Source organism: Corylus avellana, chromosome ca1, assembly GCF_901000735.1.
Source record: "Corylus avellana chromosome ca1, CavTom2PMs-1.0".
In the NCBI taxonomy this organism is placed as follows: Eukaryota; Viridiplantae; Streptophyta; class Magnoliopsida; order Fagales; family Betulaceae; genus Corylus; species Corylus avellana.
The window spans coordinates 27,592,115-27,611,564 of NC_081541.1; the positions used below are offsets into that span (position 1 = coordinate 27,592,115).

At 38.1% G+C, this 19,450-nt stretch overlaps 1 protein-coding gene across 1 annotated transcript in view; it reads right to left on the reverse strand.

Annotated features, from left to right (window-relative positions):
- LOC132168568 (ethylene-responsive transcription factor ERF035-like) overlaps positions 1-695 on the reverse strand; it is a 1,041-nt gene extending 346 nt beyond the window's left edge. Inside the window, exon 1 of the mRNA XM_059579569.1 lies at positions 527-695. Coding sequence (XP_059435552.1) covers positions 527-695 — 169 coding nt within the window. The remainder of the gene's footprint in view (positions 1-526) is intronic.
- Between the last annotated feature and the right edge of the window lie 18,755 nt (positions 696-19,450).

A 19,450-nucleotide genomic window follows, 5' to 3' on the forward strand; every position in this document is an offset into this window, starting at 1 on the left:
GCCAACGAAAGGTTTAGAGGTTGTGGTTGTGAGTGGAGATTGAGGTTGGTGAACTAATAGGTGGGGAAGCCTAGGTTTGGGGATTTTAGAGGAGAGAGAAGAGAGCTATTTGCTCTTTGAATGAGGTCGAAACGTAAGGTTAATTATCTTTTTAGTTCCTAGGTTTTCATTTTTCCATTTTGTCCCACCTAGGTTTCAAGTCATATGACAAATGGTACTCGAAATATGAGAAAAGACCAACTTAGGACCTCCATCACATTCCGTCGGCCCAAATAACATATTGCCACGTGTCTTCACATAACAATGCCACATGTCTTAAAAAAAATTAAAAAAACTAAACCTTTATAAAATATTATTAAATTTTGGGGTGGCCCGGCCACCTTATTTTGGCCAATGGGGGTGGGCGGCCACCCCCAAATTTGCATTGAGGGTGGTTAAGCCACACCCCAAGGCCGGTCTAAGGGTCATTTCGCCCACCCTCATTTTGGACTTTGAAGGTGGCCGAAACAACACCATGGCCTATAACAGTGGCCAGACCAGCCGTCTCGGGGGGCCAAAACCACCATCATGGACTCTGGGGGCATTTCGACGACCCCAATGAACCCGCAAGGCCGTTTTGGAGGTGGCCAAACCACCCCCAAGGGCTTGGTAATCATATAGCCTTTAGGGGTTCCCCAAGAACTTGCCATGCCCATAGCCTCTAAGCCCTAAACCCTAAACAAAAACTCCATGCCAATGGCCAACGATAAAAAACCCGTCAACATCTACACAAAACCCCATACTTCAACTATCATTAGCCAATGTCGATTGATGACAAACCCATAGCTCACAAACTCAAAATCATGCTAACGAGTAACCATAAAAACACATCAACACCTACACAAAACCCCTACACTACAACTATCATTATCTAATGTCGACTGCCAACAACCCCATCGTTCACAATCTCAAAATTCGCGCCACTGGCCAGCGATAAAAACCCCCCAAGTCCAACAAAGAGAGCATTTAGCCTCCTAATTTGGCAATTTAAAACTACGTTTTTAGATAAAATTATAGAAAGTGTCCCGTTTGGAAATGAGTTTGAAAGCTGCAAATAGACTACATACCAATTAATGTATATAGCCAACGAAAGGTTTAGAGGTTGTGGTTGTGAGTGGAGATTGAGGTTGGTGAACTAATAGGTGGGGAAGCCTAGGTTTGGGGATTTTAGAGGAGAGAGAAGAGAGCTATTTGCTCTTTGAATGAGGTCAAAACTTATGGTTAATTACATTTTTAGTACCTAGGTTTTCATTTTTCCATTTTGTCCCACCTAGGTTTCAAGTCATATGACAAATGGTACTCGAAATATGCGAAAAGACCAACTTAGCACCTCCATCACATTCCGTCAGCCCAAATAACATATTGCCTCGTGTCTTCACATAACAATGCCACATGTCTTAAAAAAATTTAAAAAAACTAAACCTTTACAAAAAATTATTAAATTCTAGGGTGGCCCGGCCACCTCATTTTGGCCAATGGGGGTGGGCGGCCACCCCCAAATTTGCCATTAAGGGTGGTTAAGCCACCCCCCAAGGCCGGTCTAAGGGTGATTTCAGCCACCATCATTTTGGACTTCGAAGTTGGCCGAAACAACACCATGGCCTATAAAAGTGGCCAGACCAGCCATCTCGGTTGGCCAAAACCACCATCATGGACTGGGGGCATTTCGACCACCCCAATGAACTCGTAAGGCCGTTTTGGAGGTGGCCAAACCACCCCCAAGGGCTTGGTAATCATATAGCCTTTAGGGGTTCCCCAAAGACTTGCCACGCCCATAGCCTCTAAGCCCTAAACCCTAAACAAAAAATCCATGCCAATGGCCAACGATAACAAAGCCATCAACATCTACACAAAACCCCCACACTACAACTATCATTACCCAATGTCGATTGATGACAAACCCATAGCTCACAAACTCAAAATCATGCTAACGGGTTACCATAAAAACCCATCAACACCTATACAAAACCCCTACACTACAACTATCATTATCTAATGTCGACTGCCAACAACCCCATTGTTCACAATCTCAAAATTCACGCCAATGGCCAGCGATAAAAACCCACCAAGTCCAACAAAGAGAGCATTTAGCCTCCTAATTTGGCAATTTAAAAGTACGTTTTTAAATAAAATTATAGAAAGTGTCCCGTTTGGAAATGAGTTTGAAAGCAGCGAATAGACTACATACCAATTAATGTATGTAGCCAACGAAAGGTTTAGAGGTTGTGGTTGTGAGTGGAGATTGAGGTTGGTGAACTAATAGGTGGGGAAGCCTAGGTTTGGGGATTTTAGAGGAGAGAGAAGAGAGCTATTTGCTCTTTGAATGAGGTCGAAACTTAAGGTTAATTACCTTTTTAGTACCTAGGTTTTCATTTTTCCATTTTGTCCCACCTAGGTTTCAAGTCATATGACAAATGGTACTCGACATATGAGAAAAGACCAACTTAGGACCTCCATCACATTCCGTCAGCCCAAATAACATATTGCCACGTGTCTTTACATAACAATGCCACATGTCTTAAAAAAAATTAAAAACACTAAACCTTTATAAAAAATTATTAAATTTTGGGGTGGCCCGGCCACCTCATTTTGGCCAATGGGGGTGGGCGGCCACCCCCAAATTTGCCATTGAGGGTGGTTAAGCCACCCGCCAAGGCCGGTCTAAGGGAGATTTCGGCCACCCTCATTTTGGCCTTTGAAGGTGGCCAAAACAACACCATGGCCTATAAAAGTGGCCAGACCTGCCATCTCGGGTGGCCAAAACCACCATCATGGACTCTGGGGGCATTTCGACCACCCCAATGAACCCGCAAGGCCGTTTTGGAGGTGGCAAAACCACCCCCAAGGGCTTGGTAATCATATAGCCTTTAGGGTTTCCCCAAGGACTTGCCACGCCCATAGCTTCTAAGCCCTAAACCCTAAACAAAAACTCCATGCCAATGGCCAACGATAAAAAACCCATCAACATCTACACAAAACCCCCATACTTCAACTATCATTAGCCAATGTCGATTGATGACAAACCCATAGCTCACAAACTCAAAATCATGCTAACGGGTAACCATAAAAACACATCAACACCTACACAAAACCCCTACACTACAACTATCATTATCTAATGTCGATTGCCAACAACCCCATCGTTCACAATCTCAAAATTCACGCCACTGGCCAGCGATAAAAACCCACCAAGTCCAACAAAGAGAGCATTTAGCCTCCTAATTTGGCAATTTAAAAGTACGTTTTTAAATAAAATTATAGAAAGTGTCCCTTTTGGAAATGAGTTTGAAAGCAGCAAATAGACTACATACCAATTAATGTATGTAGCCAACGCAAGGTTTAGAGGCTGTGGTTGTGAGTGGAGATTGAGGTTGGTGAACTAATAGGTGGGGAAGCCTAGGTTTGGGGATTTTAGAGGAGAGAGAAGAGAGCTATTTGCTCTTTGAATGAGGTCGAAACTTAAGGTTAATTACCTTTTTAGTACCTAGGTTTTCATTTTTCCATTTTGTCCCACCTAGGTTTCAAGTCATATGACAAATGGTACTCGACATATGAGAAAAGACCAACTTAGGACCTCCATCACATTCCGTCAGCCCAAATAACATATTGCCACGTGTCTTCACAAAACAATGCCACATGTCTTAAAAAAAATTCAAAAAACTAAACCTTTATAAAAAAATTTTAAATTTTGGGGTGGCCCGGCCACCTCATTTTGGCCAATGGGGGTGGGCGGCCACCCCCAAATTTGCCGTTGAGGGTGGTTAAGCCACCCTCCAAGGCCGGTCTAAGGGTGATTTCGGCCACCCTCATTTTGGACTTCGAAGTTGGCCGAAACAACACCATGGCCTATAAAATTGGCCAGACCAGCCGTCTCGGGTGGCCAAAACCACCATCGTGGACTCTGGGGGCATTTCGACCACCCCAATGAACCCGCAAGGCCATTTTGGAGGTGGCGAAACCAACCCCAAGGGCTTGGTAATCATATAGCCTTTAGGGGTTCCCCAAGGACTTGCCACGCCCATAGCCTCTAAGCCCTAAACCCTAAACAAAAAATCCATGCCAATGGCCAACGATAAAAAACCCATCAACATCTACACAAAACCCCCACACTACAACTATCATTAGCCAATGTCGATTGATGACAAACCCATAGCTCACAAACTCAAAATCAAGCTAACGGGTAACCATAAAAACCCATCAACACCTACACAAAAACCCCTACACTACAACTATCATTATCTAATGTCAACTGCCAACAACCCCATTGTTCACAATCTCAAAATTCACGCCAATGGCCAGCGATAAAAACCCACCAAGTCCAACAAAGAGAGCATTTAGCCTCATAATTTGGCAATTTAAAAGTACGTTTTTAAATAAAATTATAGAAAGTGTCCCGTTTGGAAATGAGTTTGGAAGCAGCAAATAGACTACATACCAATTAATGTATGTAGCCAACGAAAGGTTTAGAGGTTGTGGTTGTGAGTGAAGATTGAGGTTGGTGAACTAATTGGTGGGGAAGCCTAGGTTTGGGGATTTTAGAGGAGATAGAAGAGAGCTATTTGCTCTTTGAATGAGGTCGAAACTTAAAGTTAATTACCTTTTTAGTACCTAGGTTTTCTTTTTTCCATTTTGTCCCATCTAGGTTTCAAGTCATATGACAAATGGTACTCGACATATGAGAAAAGACCAACTTAGGACCTCCATCACATTCCGTCAGCCCAAATAACATATTTCCACATGTCTTCACATAACAATGCCACATGTCTTAAAAAAAATTAAAAAAACTAAACCTTTATAAAAAATTATTAAATTTTGGGGTGGCCCGGCCACCTCATTTTGGCCAATGGGGTTGGCCGGCCACCCCCAAATTGGCCATTGAGGTTGGCTAAGCCACCCCCCAAGGCCTGTCTAAGGGTGATTTCGGCCACCCTCTTTTTGGCCTTTGAGGGTGGCCAAAACAACACCATGGCCTAAAAAAGTGCCTAGACCAGCCGTCTTGGGGTGGCCAAAACCACCCTCATGGCCTCTGGGGTCGTTCGACCACCCAATGAACCCGCAAGGCCGTTTTGTAGGTGGCCAAACTACCCCCAAGGGCTTGGTAATCGTATAGCCTTTAGGGGTTGCCCTAGGGCTTGCCACCCTCATATCCTCTAGGGGTTGCCCAAGGGCTTGCCACCTCCATAGCCTCTAAACCCCAAACCCTAAACAAAAAATCCATGCCAATGGCCTGCGATAAAAAACCCATCAACATCAACACAAAATCCCCATACTACAACTCTCATTACCCAATGTTGATTGCTAACAAACCCGTAGTTCACAAACTCAAAATCCATGCTAATGGGTAACCATAAAAACCCATCAACACCTACACAAAACCCCTACAGTACAACTATCATTATCTAATGTCAACTGCCAACAACCCCATTGTTCACAATCGCAAAAGTCACGCCAATGGCCAGCGATAAAAACCCACCAAGTCCAACAAAGAGAGCATTTAGCCTCATAATTTGGCAATTTAAAAGTATGTTTTTAAATAAAATTATAGAAAGTGTCCCGTTTGAAAATGAGTTTGAAAGCTGCAAATAGACTACATACCAATTAATGTATGTAGCCAACGAAAGGTTTAGAGGTTGTGGTTGTGAGGGGAGATTGAGGTTGGTGAACTTGTAGGTGGGGAAGCCTAGGTTTGGGGATTTTTTAGGAGAGAGAAGAGAGCTATTTGCTCTCTGAATGAGGTCGAAACTTAAGGTTAATTACCTTTTTAGTACCTAGGTTTACACTTTTTTATTTTTTCTCACCTAAGTTTCAAGTCATATGACAGATGGTACGTACCTGACTTATGAGAAAAGGCCAACTTAGCACCTCCATCACATTCTGTCGGCCCAAAATAACATATTGCCACGTGTCGTCACATAAAAATACCACGTATCTTAAAAAAATAAAAAAACTAAACCTTTAAAAAAAATTATAAAATTTCGGGGTGGCCCCGCCATCTCATTTAGGCCAATGGGGGTTGCCTGCCGCTCCGAATTTGGCCATTAGGGGTGGCTAAGCCACCCCCCAAGGCCGGTCTTGGGGTGATTTAGGCCACCCTTTTTTGGCCATTGAGGGTGGCCGAAACCACCCCATGGCCTCTAAGGGTGGTTCGCCATCTGGGGGTGGCCAAAACCACCCTCTTTGCCTCTGGGGGTGGTTCGACCACCCGCAAGGCCAATTTGGGGGTGGCCGAACCACCCCCAAGGGCTTGTCACCCTCATAGCCTCTAAGGGTTGGCCAAGGGCTTTAGGGGTGGATTGACCACCCTTTTTCTCGACTCCATGGCCTCGGCCACTAGCAAGACTTTTTTTTAGGGTTTAGTTTTTTAAATTTTTAATTATTATATTCCTTGTTTGTCTACATACTTTCCACTCAAAAAAAATTATTATATTTCATTCTCAATCTTCTTTCCAATTTTTTTTCTTTCCAAATTTTTAAATGTCATTGACATGTATCCCTCAATTTGAAATTTAGGACAACCCATTGTTAAACCAATGTACAAATCATGATAGTGGGACTAAAAATAAAATAAAATAGATGAAGTGTGTTACGTGCTATAACTTTGAAACCCACAATATAACTATCATTATCCAATGTCATTTGCCCCACCCACAACTCAGAAGTGCAAAAACTCAAAATCCATGCCAATGGCCGTGATAAAACCCTCCAACACTTGCATAAAAGCCCACACTACACCATTATCTAATGAGAATCAATGTAGGTGACTCCTTCAATGTGGAAATCTAATATTTTTCTTTTGATTGAGCTGTTGGCAAGAATATAATAAAAGAAAATAATGAGAATGATATTTAAAGGTAAATAAAGAAGATAATAGAGAATTTGTTAGCTAGAGAGGATATAGAAAAAACAGTAGCTAAAATAGAGACAAAAGCAAAAGTAACTTTTTCGGTAACTTTACTAAATAAGCGAACCTCTACTCTCTCTCTCTCTCTCTCTCTCTCTCTCTCTATATATATATATATATATATATATATATATATATATATATATAGTACGTTGTCGTGTTCTAGACAATTATAGTAATTCAAATCTTCTTTTTCTTTTTTTCTTGTTCTTAATAAAATAAAGATTAATGCGCAACAACTTTCGCACTGGAGCAGTTCAATACCTTGCTTGTTTATCATTGAAAAAACAAAATATTTAAAGAATGGGAAAGAAGCCCCCAATAATTACCCCAGAATAATCAATATAGTGCTAGAAAAGAACAAAAAATAATAGGAAATTGGCGAACAAAAAAATGGCCTAGTCCAATAGTTTCTTGGTCCACCATCTAAGAAAGAGTCATTAGAAACAGCAATTTTTGAAACATCCCAAAGTTCTTGTGGTCTCTCCATAAGCAAAATGGGGCATCTATTATGGAGAGGCCTAGTAGGAGGGGGAGGGGGAGAGGGAGGGAAATGAACAAGTAAGCCTTTGATCTGTCGGTCAAGGGGGGGGATGCGTAGAGGTGACAGCATTTATTGAGTCATGCTTGACTAGCAAGCATGAAACAAATAAAATTAGAGAATTTAAGCAAATATTCAGTTACTAGTAATAAAGACAATTGACTTTCAGCATGGTAAGGTGATCGTAGACAAACCTTGTTGTTAATGCTAGTTTCGAAGGAAGTTGAATTAATTGATACAAAGCTTGGCCTATATGTTACAGAAGCAACCTGCCTGCCATCAAAAACAGCAGATACAACAGCCAAATATTCAGTTTCTTCTTGCTCTGTCAAGTTAAAAACCTGGATGAAGGTTGGCAGTAAGCGCTCAAATTGGTCTTGCTGCACGGACGAAACAGTTCAATAACTCATATGTCTGATGCAAGTTTGATCATAGGATCATTTACTAACAAAGGGTTAATAAAATCACTTAATGATTAGTAAGTTAAGACCCTATTTCAATCCTAGATGCCAATAGAAGTAAAAGCAAGAGATTTATCCTATAATGAAAGGAAGTTTGGTTTCCGTTGAATATTTTGGCATAATTATATCCATTTACCTTTTACAGATAGGTATAACCCTTAAATTTTTGTTCTGCCTTCAATAATTTTCTCAAGTTTAACTATGCTCAGAATCCAATTTCCACCGTTCATAATGTAGATTCAAGTGTCATGAACGTCCCTGCAAAATTTCAGCTCAATCGGACCACAAACGTTCATCGATCGGGGCTATTGATCAAGGCTAGACAGCATTTCCAGAATGCAGTTTCACCCATTGCATGCCTTGTCCAGCCGGGCCTTCCCCATGTCTGGACAGCAGTTCCAAAAACTCTGTTTCTGTTCTGTAAGGCCCAGTCCAGACAGCCCATTAATCTGTCCGGACACCTCGTAAGTTTTAGGCACAAAAACATGATTTTAAGTGTGTTAGGTCTAAGGTTTTGTCGGGGGTATATATACATCTTTATAGAGAGAGAGATGTACGAAATTCTACCACAGGTTTCGTGAGAGGCTGTCTTTAGAGAGAAAATCTGTGTGAGCCTAATTATTCCTCGTAGAGGATTATTGTTAGTTTCATTGAGCTTTACTGAGAAGTCCATCAGAAGGGTCCGGTAAAGGAGAATCACGTTGAAGAAGATTGTGAGCTTGTCGATCTTACAGGGCCTAGGTCTTGCAAAGCGTTGTAAGTGTTCCAAGTGTCTGTAATCTCTAGATAATCTTTTGATAATGATTTCCTAGGTTTAGCTGCCTCGGAGAGGTTTTACTTTCAGATCGGTTTCTAAAAGGTTTCCTCTTCGTCACCAAAATCCTTGTGTATGATTGTTTATATTTTGGTGATTGTTTGCTTTGATCAACATCTATTAATTCCGCATAAACTGTGATATTTATTTGTTTAGAGTTTTTCAATTGGTATTAGAGGGGGTTCACTCCGTGAAGAATTAAATTCCTGAGTGTGATCTTTGTTTCTTGTTTAAGATGTCTCAAACCCTTAACACTATGCCTAATTTTAATGGATCAAATTATGGCTATTAGAAGTCCCGTATGAGATTTTTCATAAAATCTATAGATGTTTGGTATGTCATTGAATCTGGATTTAAAGCTCCACACTACAAAAATCAGCTGATTTTTTAACCATTGATTTCTAACGTGTCAATGGTACTGACACGTCAGAAAACCCTTTCTGACGTGTCATTTTTGACATGTCTCGACGGTTAAAAGAGTGGGTGTCAAAAAATCCAAGTTTTTGACGTGTCAATTTTAACACATCAGTCTGACGTGTCAGAAACTGGAACGTCAAAAAAAAAATTTTGACATTCCTGTTTTACCACGTCAAAATTTATTGACGTGGTGAAAATTCCACGTCAAACATTTATTGACATGGCATTTTACCACGTCAATAAATTTTTAACGTGTCACATCGTTTGACACGTCAATAATTTTTGACATGTCAGACACCTGACACATCAAAAATCGTTTTTTTTTTTTCATTTATATATTTTCTAAATTATTCGGGTTAACCTGATATCCAATACAATACATTCAATCCAGTACATTCAATATCCAATACATCCAATCCAATACTTTCAATTCAATCCAATATCTACATTTACATTATCCAATACATTCAATTCAATCCAATATCTACATTTACATCCAATATCCAATACATCCAATTAATCCAATACATCAAACATCTCCAATACATCCAATTAATCAAATACATCAAACATATCCAATAAATCCAATCCAATACATCCAATCCAATACACATATGAAATTCCAATTCAATTTGCATATACATCCAATACATATGAAATTCCAACACAAATTAATTAAACAAAATTCCAACACACCTACTACGTTCCAACACAGCACAAAGCAAAACTAATATCTACATCGAAAATGCGTTCAAACACAACACAAAACAAATATACAATCAAACTATCTCTGTTCTATCTGCTACAAATATATAATCTAAGACAAATATACAACACATATAAGTTTTAACTAGTCTCAACAAACATATAGTTTGATCTAACTATATACATCAACAAATAGTAACAAAATATATATACAACTTAACAAACAGCAATGAGAAATCACGTGCTCAGTCCAAGTCAACATAGTTATCCCTCAATGCCTTATCTGCATTACCTACAAATGAGTTGTGAAACAATGATAATCAATAAAAAAATCCAAAACAGCGATATACAGTGATGCAAATATACGTTTGTTTTAAAATGAACCACGGGAACAATGCGTTGCTAACTGAGACTTTTGTGGAGACACAATTCTAACCGTTACTGTGATTGATGCGGACTATAGTCATGTTAACTGACGAATAATAAAAACAACACTAATATAGCATTGACTCTTTCGGGCGCGGATCCAGAGGTCGACACGAGCATGGCCTCAAGCTGGCGGAAATGCGCATCAAAGATGGCATCTTTCTCTGCTATCTGAGCTTTTTGTTCTTCAATCTGTTTGGCCATCTCATCCATCGCACGTCTTTGTTGTGTCCACTCCTCTTCAAGTTTCTTTAATCCTATCTGTCATCTGTGAGAACGAGGAGTTCCCAGGGTTCTGCGACCGTGCTTGGGATAGTGTATAGTACGAATGTATGTTGCCCCGTACCGGTAGAACATTCGGACTCACCTGTCAGACCCTGCCAGCGTACTCAAGCTTATTTCCTTGCGCTTGAGCATACGCGTCATTCGATGTCCACTGTATCGTCCCTTCAGTCACGCTCGACGTCAATGCAGGGTCAGTGGGTAACAATTCCTTCATCCTCTCCTATACGTTAAATAACATGTTAGTATCTCATATAAAGAAGGTTAATCATAAATAATTTATCAAAATAAAAATCTGTGAGTACTTACACATCTCTCTCTAACCACATCATTTGGATAGTCACCATCCTTCTTTGTGTGTGTCGAGATGTAAGCTTGCACTCGAGTAGTAGTAGTGCCCAAAGATAAGGTCTAGATAAAAAAATAAAAAAATAAAATAAAAAACATAAACATACGGTTAGATACGTATATATATCTATATATATGCGGTAAATAAGACAAATACATCTTCATGTGTCGCCCTAGCAAAGCTCATCGACCCGATGCAGTGAGGTGTGTTGTTTTTTACTCCCAATGCCTTCATATAGGCAGCATACTCCTACACAAATATCATTCTTAATATGTCAGACCTAACACAATTACAATTAATGAAACTACACAGTTACAATTAATGAAACTACACAATTACAATTGTCCGGACCTAGCAACTGCCCAACACTTGTGGAGCATGGTCATCGGGCTGCGAGTCATGCGTGGCACCTATCCCATCATCCACGTTCGCCGGTCCCTGTGTCTCGCTGTCCTCAGGTTGCAATGGCTCACTGTAGTTCATACATGTGTTCTCGTCTGGGGGGAATAACCGCTCTACATGGCCATGTGAACATATCCCTAACTCGCTCATCGTAGGCAGCGGACTAGGCGTATGATACTCTCGGTCCGTGTTGTATGGAGACGGCTGAAACTGATACCCCATCTGGGTCTGCCCTTCCACATGCTCTGGAAGTACTGGTCTATACCCCTGGTTGTCTACCTGGGGGGACCTCCGTCGTCTACTCTTCCCCCTGATACTCATATCTACTTGTGAAACATATCACGCACCCAATTCATTATATATACAATAGATAAAATATGCACCACAATTACCAATCAATGTAGAAAGAAATAACAAAAAACAAGTCAGTTAGTGTGAACTACATATATAATTTTATTTTTTTGAACCATATACGATTATATTGGATCTAAGTCTAGTCGGACTTAGTCAATGTCATCCTACGGATTCACTTCATTATTGATGGTCAATATGAGCGGCTCACACTCGTGGTGGTTGGCACATTCATCATCAGGACTTTCACCCTGACCAACGTCATATACATTTCTTGGTTTAGTCCTTATAACACAAGTCCAATCAGGGTCCCTTTCATCTTCGATGTAAAAGACTTGGTCAACTTGTGACGTTAGCATATACAGCTCATCAATAATTTGCTAGCCCCGGTGGACAAGGTTTTTGAAGCTAACAAGCATCATGCCATACTCGTCTACCTTGTACCCTCTGTCCCTCGTGTTGTCAGCCCAATCACACTTGAATAGCACGTACTTGGTCCTGTCGAAGTACTCCACCTCAATTACTTTCGTTAACTTTCCGTAGTACATTTCGCCATCAACAGTCGGCACACACACGCCGTTGTTCTGCGTCCCTTTTCCGGCATCGAATGAAAAAGTGCGAAACAGCTTCCCGTTACCCACATATCTGTTATATCTGGTAGCTGTCTCCTTCGGCCTTCTACAATGCATTACTAGTTTGTCACCTATTTCCTTCCTGTGTCGATCATCCAATCGATTGACCTGCAAGTATATTATGTACAATTGACCATAAAGAAGTTAGTTTTGTTAGTTGTTTTGAACCATAAGTAAATATAATCGGACTGTAACAGTTAAACATCATTGTAGTCTTACGTAGTCACGGTACCAATCGCAAAACAGCTCATGATGTTGGGTTTTCAACTGATCCTCCGTCATTCGTCTCCCATCGGATGATCGCCTAAGTATCCATGTGCATCCTACAATATGAAATTAGTTCTATTATAATTCACAACTAAGGGTACAAAGTGATATTGAACTTGCATAAACTACTATCACGACTTATGTCCGCAGTTGAAGGAACTCGTTCGAGTTAAACATAAGGTATCGGTGAATCTGTGTCAATGTGACACGGTCGAGGATGACTCATGTTCCCCCCCCCCCCCCTTTGAATCATCCGGGTTTCTTTAAGCTCTATTATGAAATATTGGTGCGTTATCTAAATACCTCGAGAAGAACGCCACCAACTCAATTGCTATGTAACCCTCCACAATGCAGCCCTCAGGAGCCGCTTTATTGCGTACATTAGATTTGAACCCTCTAAGGCTCCTACATATGAACATAATTCATTCATTACAGTTAGTGACGGTTTTATAATGGAGGGAAAATAAATTGATGAATAATCGTAAAGTTATTTTACCTCTCTGTCGGATACATCCACCTATACTGTATCGGTCCACCGAGTTGGCATTCACGAACAAGATGCACGACCAAGTGAACCATTATGGTAAACAAACTGGGGGGGAAGACCTGTTCCAATTGGCATAAAGTGATACTAACATCACCCTCTAGCCGGTCCATATCTTCTTGTGTCAATGACATTGAACATAGGCCTCTGAAGAATGCAGACATCCCAACAAGTGGTCTAACCACGTTACCTAACAGTGATCCATGCAATTCAATAGGGAGAAGTTGTTGCATAATGACGTGATTGTCATGACTCTTCAAATCGGATATCATTCTATCATTAAGTCGTACACATCGGGAAATGTTTGAGGCATATCTGTCTGGCACCCTTACATTTCGAAGCACTTTCAAAAAATGTGTTTTCTCATCCTTAGACATCGTGTGGCAAGCTAGGAGAATATATATTTGACCATCCCCACCCGTGTACGAATGAAGTGTATGTCTCAACTCCATTTCTTGCAAGTCTTTGCGGGCTGGGAGATTGTCCTTTATTTTCCCCAGAATGTCCAGTATTGTGCCAAGTATGTTGTCCATCACATTTTTTGTTTATTTTAAACAAATAAACACATACATTTAGTTTTAATTATAACACCTACATAATCTAAATTTGCAAAACCTAAACAAAATTAAGGTCCAAATTTAAATGCATTTGTTATACATGGGGACCTTAGGTAAAATAGATCTAGCTAGCTAGCTAGGTTATTTGTTGTTACTTTTTTTTTCGTTTTTAATGACATTTACATAATCTAAATTTGTAAGACCTAAATGAATTTTTTATATATGGGGACCTTAGATAAAATAGATCTAGCTAGCTAGGTTATTTATTGTTGTTGTTGTTGTTTTTTTTTTTTTTTTATAGCATTTATGCATTTGTTATATATGGGGACCGTCGATAAAATAAATCCAGCTAGCTATGTTATTTGTTTTCTTTTGTTTTTTCCTCCTTTTATTTTTTTTTTTAACATTTACATATTTATTCTAAATTTTCAAAATCTAAACAAAAATTAAAGTCCAAAATGGATATGCAATTGTTATTTGTTGTTTTTTTTTTTTTTTTGGGTTTAAGAAAGTTTTTTTTTTTTTTTTTTTTTTTTTGGTTCTGATAACGTACATTTGCAAAACCTATAAAAAATTTAGGTCTAAATCTAAATGCAAAAACTGCACAAAAAAAACCTAAACCTACACAAAATTTAGGTGTAAATCTAAAAGCAAAAACCTGCACAAAAAAACCTAATTTCGAAAAATTTAGGAGAAAATACAGTTTACCCCCTGAAGTTTCAGGAGTTTTTCAATTTTAACCCTAAAGTTCAAAAATTGGCAATTTACCCCCCTGAATTTTCAAAAATTGACAATTTGAACCCTCCATTTAATTTTTTCGTCTAAATGAACGGAAATCTATGAAATTACATCATTACCCTCATGCTTTTTTTTTTAATTCCGTGCAATTTAACGGAAATTAGTAACAGAAGGTTTAAATTGCCAATTTTTGAAACTTCAGGGGGGTAGATTGCCAATTTTTGAACTTTGGGGTTAAAATTGAAAAATTCCTGAAACTTCAGGGGGGGTAAATTGCATTTTCCCCAAAAATTTACGTACGCAATTTTGCATGCATGCAAATTAATTAAACAATCCCACCATACAAAACATATATCTCAAACAAATAAATTAATTAGTTAACATGTAAAATTAATTTGCTAATATAACTACATCAATAACATATAATAATATATACTGTAAATTGTATATTTATATATATATACACTTGGTCAGGAGAGGCCGGAGAATCGCCAGAGGGAGAGCTCGTGACGGCCAGAGGGAGGAGCGGCGGTGACGGCCGGTGAGAGAGAGAACCACTGAGAGAGAGAACGCAGGTGAGAGAATGCGTGTGACTATGACGGAGACGGAGAAACGGTCGGCGGTGAAAAAAATGGGTCGGAGGGGAGGGTTGTGGCTCAGGTGGGAGAAAGAAAGAGGAGGGAGGGGAAAAAAAAAAAAAAAGAAGGAGAAGCAACTAGTGGGCTTCGCACGTTCCCGATGTGGACACGTCAATAATTGAAAGATAAATTTTTAAATTTTTAATTTATATCATTTTTTTCTCTTATATAACACATTATAAATACAATATACTTAAAACTAATTAGAGAACAAATAAATTAATATTTTAGATGTACAGATAATAAAATCCATTTTTTCGTGATGGCTCAATAATCCACTCACTGAGAATCAAATCGTGCTTCCAGGCATTTTCACCGTAGGATCAATGAACAATTGAGATAAGTGAAGGACTCGCCAAACTAGAGTGGTGCACAACCGGAGGTCAAGTTCACGACAAGAAACTGATACTCCATTCCTTATAATTGCTTGCTTGTTGTTTCTTTGTCTTTTCAATACTTTAATATTCTGGCATGCAGTGTATTAATGGTAATACGATATTAATACACTGCATGCCAGAATATTAAAACAATGAAATGTTTGTTTTGACTCTTGGAAATAACAACCAACACATATTTTGTGTTGGTCGGGTTGATGTAGGGTGTGCGGGTCTTATAAAATAAATGTATTCTGTATGTCCTATTTTTTAAAAATTAATATGGCTATCATATTAATATTACTAGAATGATTTATGCGTGATCATATTTTGAATCAGGTATAATTATACGTATATATTGATACCAATTAATTTTTACTACCTAATTTTTTTTTTAATACATATTGTATAATTAATATGATTAAAATTAATTATAATTATTGACGTGTGGAATAATGGCACGTCAAAATTTTTTGACGTGTTAAAAATAACACGTCAAAAATTTTTAACGTGCCTTTTCTGCATGTCAATAAATTATTGACATGGCTTTTACACACGTCAATAATTATTGACGTGTCTAAATGCCACGTCAATAATTTTTGACGTGTTGAAATCCGCCTCGTCAATAAAGTATTTATTGACGTGTTTATTTAGCCACGTCAAAAATTATTGACGTGGCAAACATGAGTTACTGTTTGTCGCGTCAATAAAGTCCCTGATTTTTCTAATACCAGATAAGCCGACAGCCGAATGGTCTAATGTTGAAAAACAAACTCGTATGGAAAATGACAAAGCTATGAATGCTCTATGCTTGGCAATTTCACAAACTGAGTTCTCCAGAATTCCAAATTGTGATAGTGCCAAGGATGCATGGGAGATCCTAGAAACTACGTATGAAGGAACGAATCTTGTTAAAGCTTCAAAACTTCAAATGTTAGTTTCTCAATTTGAGGATATTAAAATGTTAGGGGATGAGACATTCAATGAATTTTTTGGTAAACTTAGTGAAATTAGAAATTCCATGATAAATCTAGGAAAGAAAGTTTATGACACTAAGCTTATTAGAAAAGTTATGAGATCACTCCCAGAAAGATTCAGAATGAATGTAACTGCTATTGAGTCTTGCACTGATCTTAATACCATGAGGATAGAAAAATTAGTTGGTGCCCTTCAGACTTATGAGTTTTCCATGCCTCTACCTTGGAAAAATAAGGATCTTGCCCTTAAAACTCATAGGAAGAATTCTTATAAGTTATCTGATGAGGACTCACCAGATGAAGAGGAACTTGCCTTGATAGCTAGAAAGTTTTACAAGAATGAACATAGAATTTCCAAGAGATTTGGAAAACAAAAAGAAAGTACTCAAGAGAGAAATGAAAGAGACCCACGTGGTCCAAAATCTTTTGAGTGTTCTGGCTATGGTCATGTTTGCAAGGATTGTGCTAACCTCAAGAGTAATAAGCCAAAAGACCAAAAAGCTTTCAATATTACCTTGAGTGACACCGATGAGGAAGAAACTCCTAATTATATGGCTTTTATTGCTTCTTATGATTCTGATGATTCTAATCAATTAGATGTTCAGTCTACATTTGATAATGAATCAAAAGGGGTTAGTGATCTTCAACACGCCTTTAAAAATTTGATGGAAAAAATTTCTATGCTTAGAAATACTAACTTGAAAATTGTCAAGGACATTAAGAATCTTGAACTTGACAGGGATAATTTGTTGAAAACTTTGAGTGATTCACATGCTGTTTGCAATACTCTTAAATCTGAAAATCATGTGTTAATTGCTAAGATTAAATCCCTTCAAAATGATATGAATGAATCTAGAAATCATTTGAGAAATTCCTCTAGTGAAAAGCTAGATAAAATGTTGCTTGTTCAGAAACATTTAGGTGACAAATCTGGTTTAGGATTTGATAAAACTACTTCTTTGTCTTCTAACCGTACTTCGACTTCAAAGACTGTTTTTGTTAAACCAATGAAAGTAGAAGAATCATCAAGTGAAGAAAAGCAAGCAATTGTTCCGACTTCTCAAGCTAAGAAAGGAAAGAAAATCTACATTGAGCCTCATGCATCTTACCCTAAACCTAGAGTCGTGCATCCTCCTAGGAAATTACCTTCTCAAAGGTTTGTCCCCACATGTCATCATTGTGGAAAAGTGGGTCACATTCGACCTCACTGTTTTAATTTGAAACCTCATCTGCATATAAATGAAAATTCCTATTCTAGGAAAGAAAGTGAGGGTTTGGTCACAATAATGAGAGAAGTGCTTTCTAGGCTAAATAAGTTTGAACAAAGTCATTAGTCTAGACCTAACCTTTCTCAAGTGTGGGTTAGGAAAGATGATACCATTCACTCCTTGAGGGGGAGTGGTGATGATCTCACCTTATGTTAGGTGAGTCACCCACATGCCTATGATTGATTTTCTTGCATATCTTTGCATATCCTAGAGCATGCTGTTTTTTTCTTTTTGCATTGTATTCTTGTTTTATTGCTTTGAATTGTCTTTCATTTGTCAGCATTTCTTTTGTAAAAAAATTCAAAAAGACAAAAATATTTTACTTTGGTTGTCTTTCTTTTCTTTCTTTTGTCTTATGCACCTAGATAGTCATTTCTCATGTTGCTTTTCATGGATCTAATTCCTTGTGTCTTGGAATGTTTTTAATATGCATGAGATGAAAATTTGTGTTCAATAGACTTATTTTTGTGGTTGCCTAAAGCTTGAGCTTATGTGATACGTTTTGCCTATACTTTATCTCTTGTGCACATTTAAGCTTAAATTGAGGTTTTGCTTAACTTTATTTGTGAGGTCTATTAGGTAACCATATGAGGTTTTTTTTTTTACTAGTCATATTCTTTTCAAATTGATCATATGCTAGTTGAACCTAAGACTTAAAAAAATTCATGTTTTCTCTTTTGTGATAAGCACCAAAAGTTTAAGAACACTTTCTCAAAGAGAAAAAGAAACAAAATAGTGAAAAAAATAAAATAAAAAGATCATATTCCAAAAGGAATTAATTTCATTGTGTCAAACTTGTGCAAAATGTTTTACAAAGAGAAATGTATAGGATGAGAGTTGCTAGGCCCTAGTATGATAAGGTTTGCCTTTTGATTTGATAGACTTGTCAAAACCTCATGGTGGTGAAACTTTCTCCTCATTTTGTAAGTTGAAATTTTTTCTCTTTGGATGGCTTACACACATACACGACACTAGCATGGGTTGAATGTAACATTTTTCTTTGTTTGGGTTAAGCAATATGAGTTTCTTGCCATTTCTAGTCTCATGTATATTTTGCATATTTGGAGCATGTTTGGCATATTCATTGTGCTATACATGAGTCATTGATGTGCATATCATGTGTGTTCATTTGGCTTTTGAGACTGAGAAACATGTTTTGCTTTTCCAGTTTCTTGTTGATAATTGAGTCGTACATTGAGGGGAAGTTTTGTTGATGTTTCTTTATGATCTTGCATTAATGCATTCTACGTCATTTTTTTTATCATGAGTTTTATTTATGAATTCTTGTTCCACATATGCCTTGATGTATTTTGTGAAGTGTTTCAAGAAACATGAAGACCTTTTGTCATTCTGTGACAAAAATGGGGAGTAAATAGGGGTGCAAAGGCGGGAGGTTAAAAACCGCCCGCTAACCGCTAACCGCTATAACCGCCAACCGCCTAACCGTCTAACCGCATTAACCGCTAACCGCCTAACCGCTATAACTGCCTAGCGGTTAGCGGTTATTGGGTCTACTAACCGTAACCGCTAACCGCTAACCGCCTTTTTATATAATATATTTTTATAATTTTAATTATAAAAATATTTATACATATAACATAATCACTTGATTATTAAATTACAATTTTTTTAAAAAATAATTAAATCACAATTTGAGTATTAATATATTATCACTATAATTTATATGATTATATCATATGAGATTGATCATTAAATCATTTGATTATATAATAACAAATTATACATATATAATATGACATAACTCTT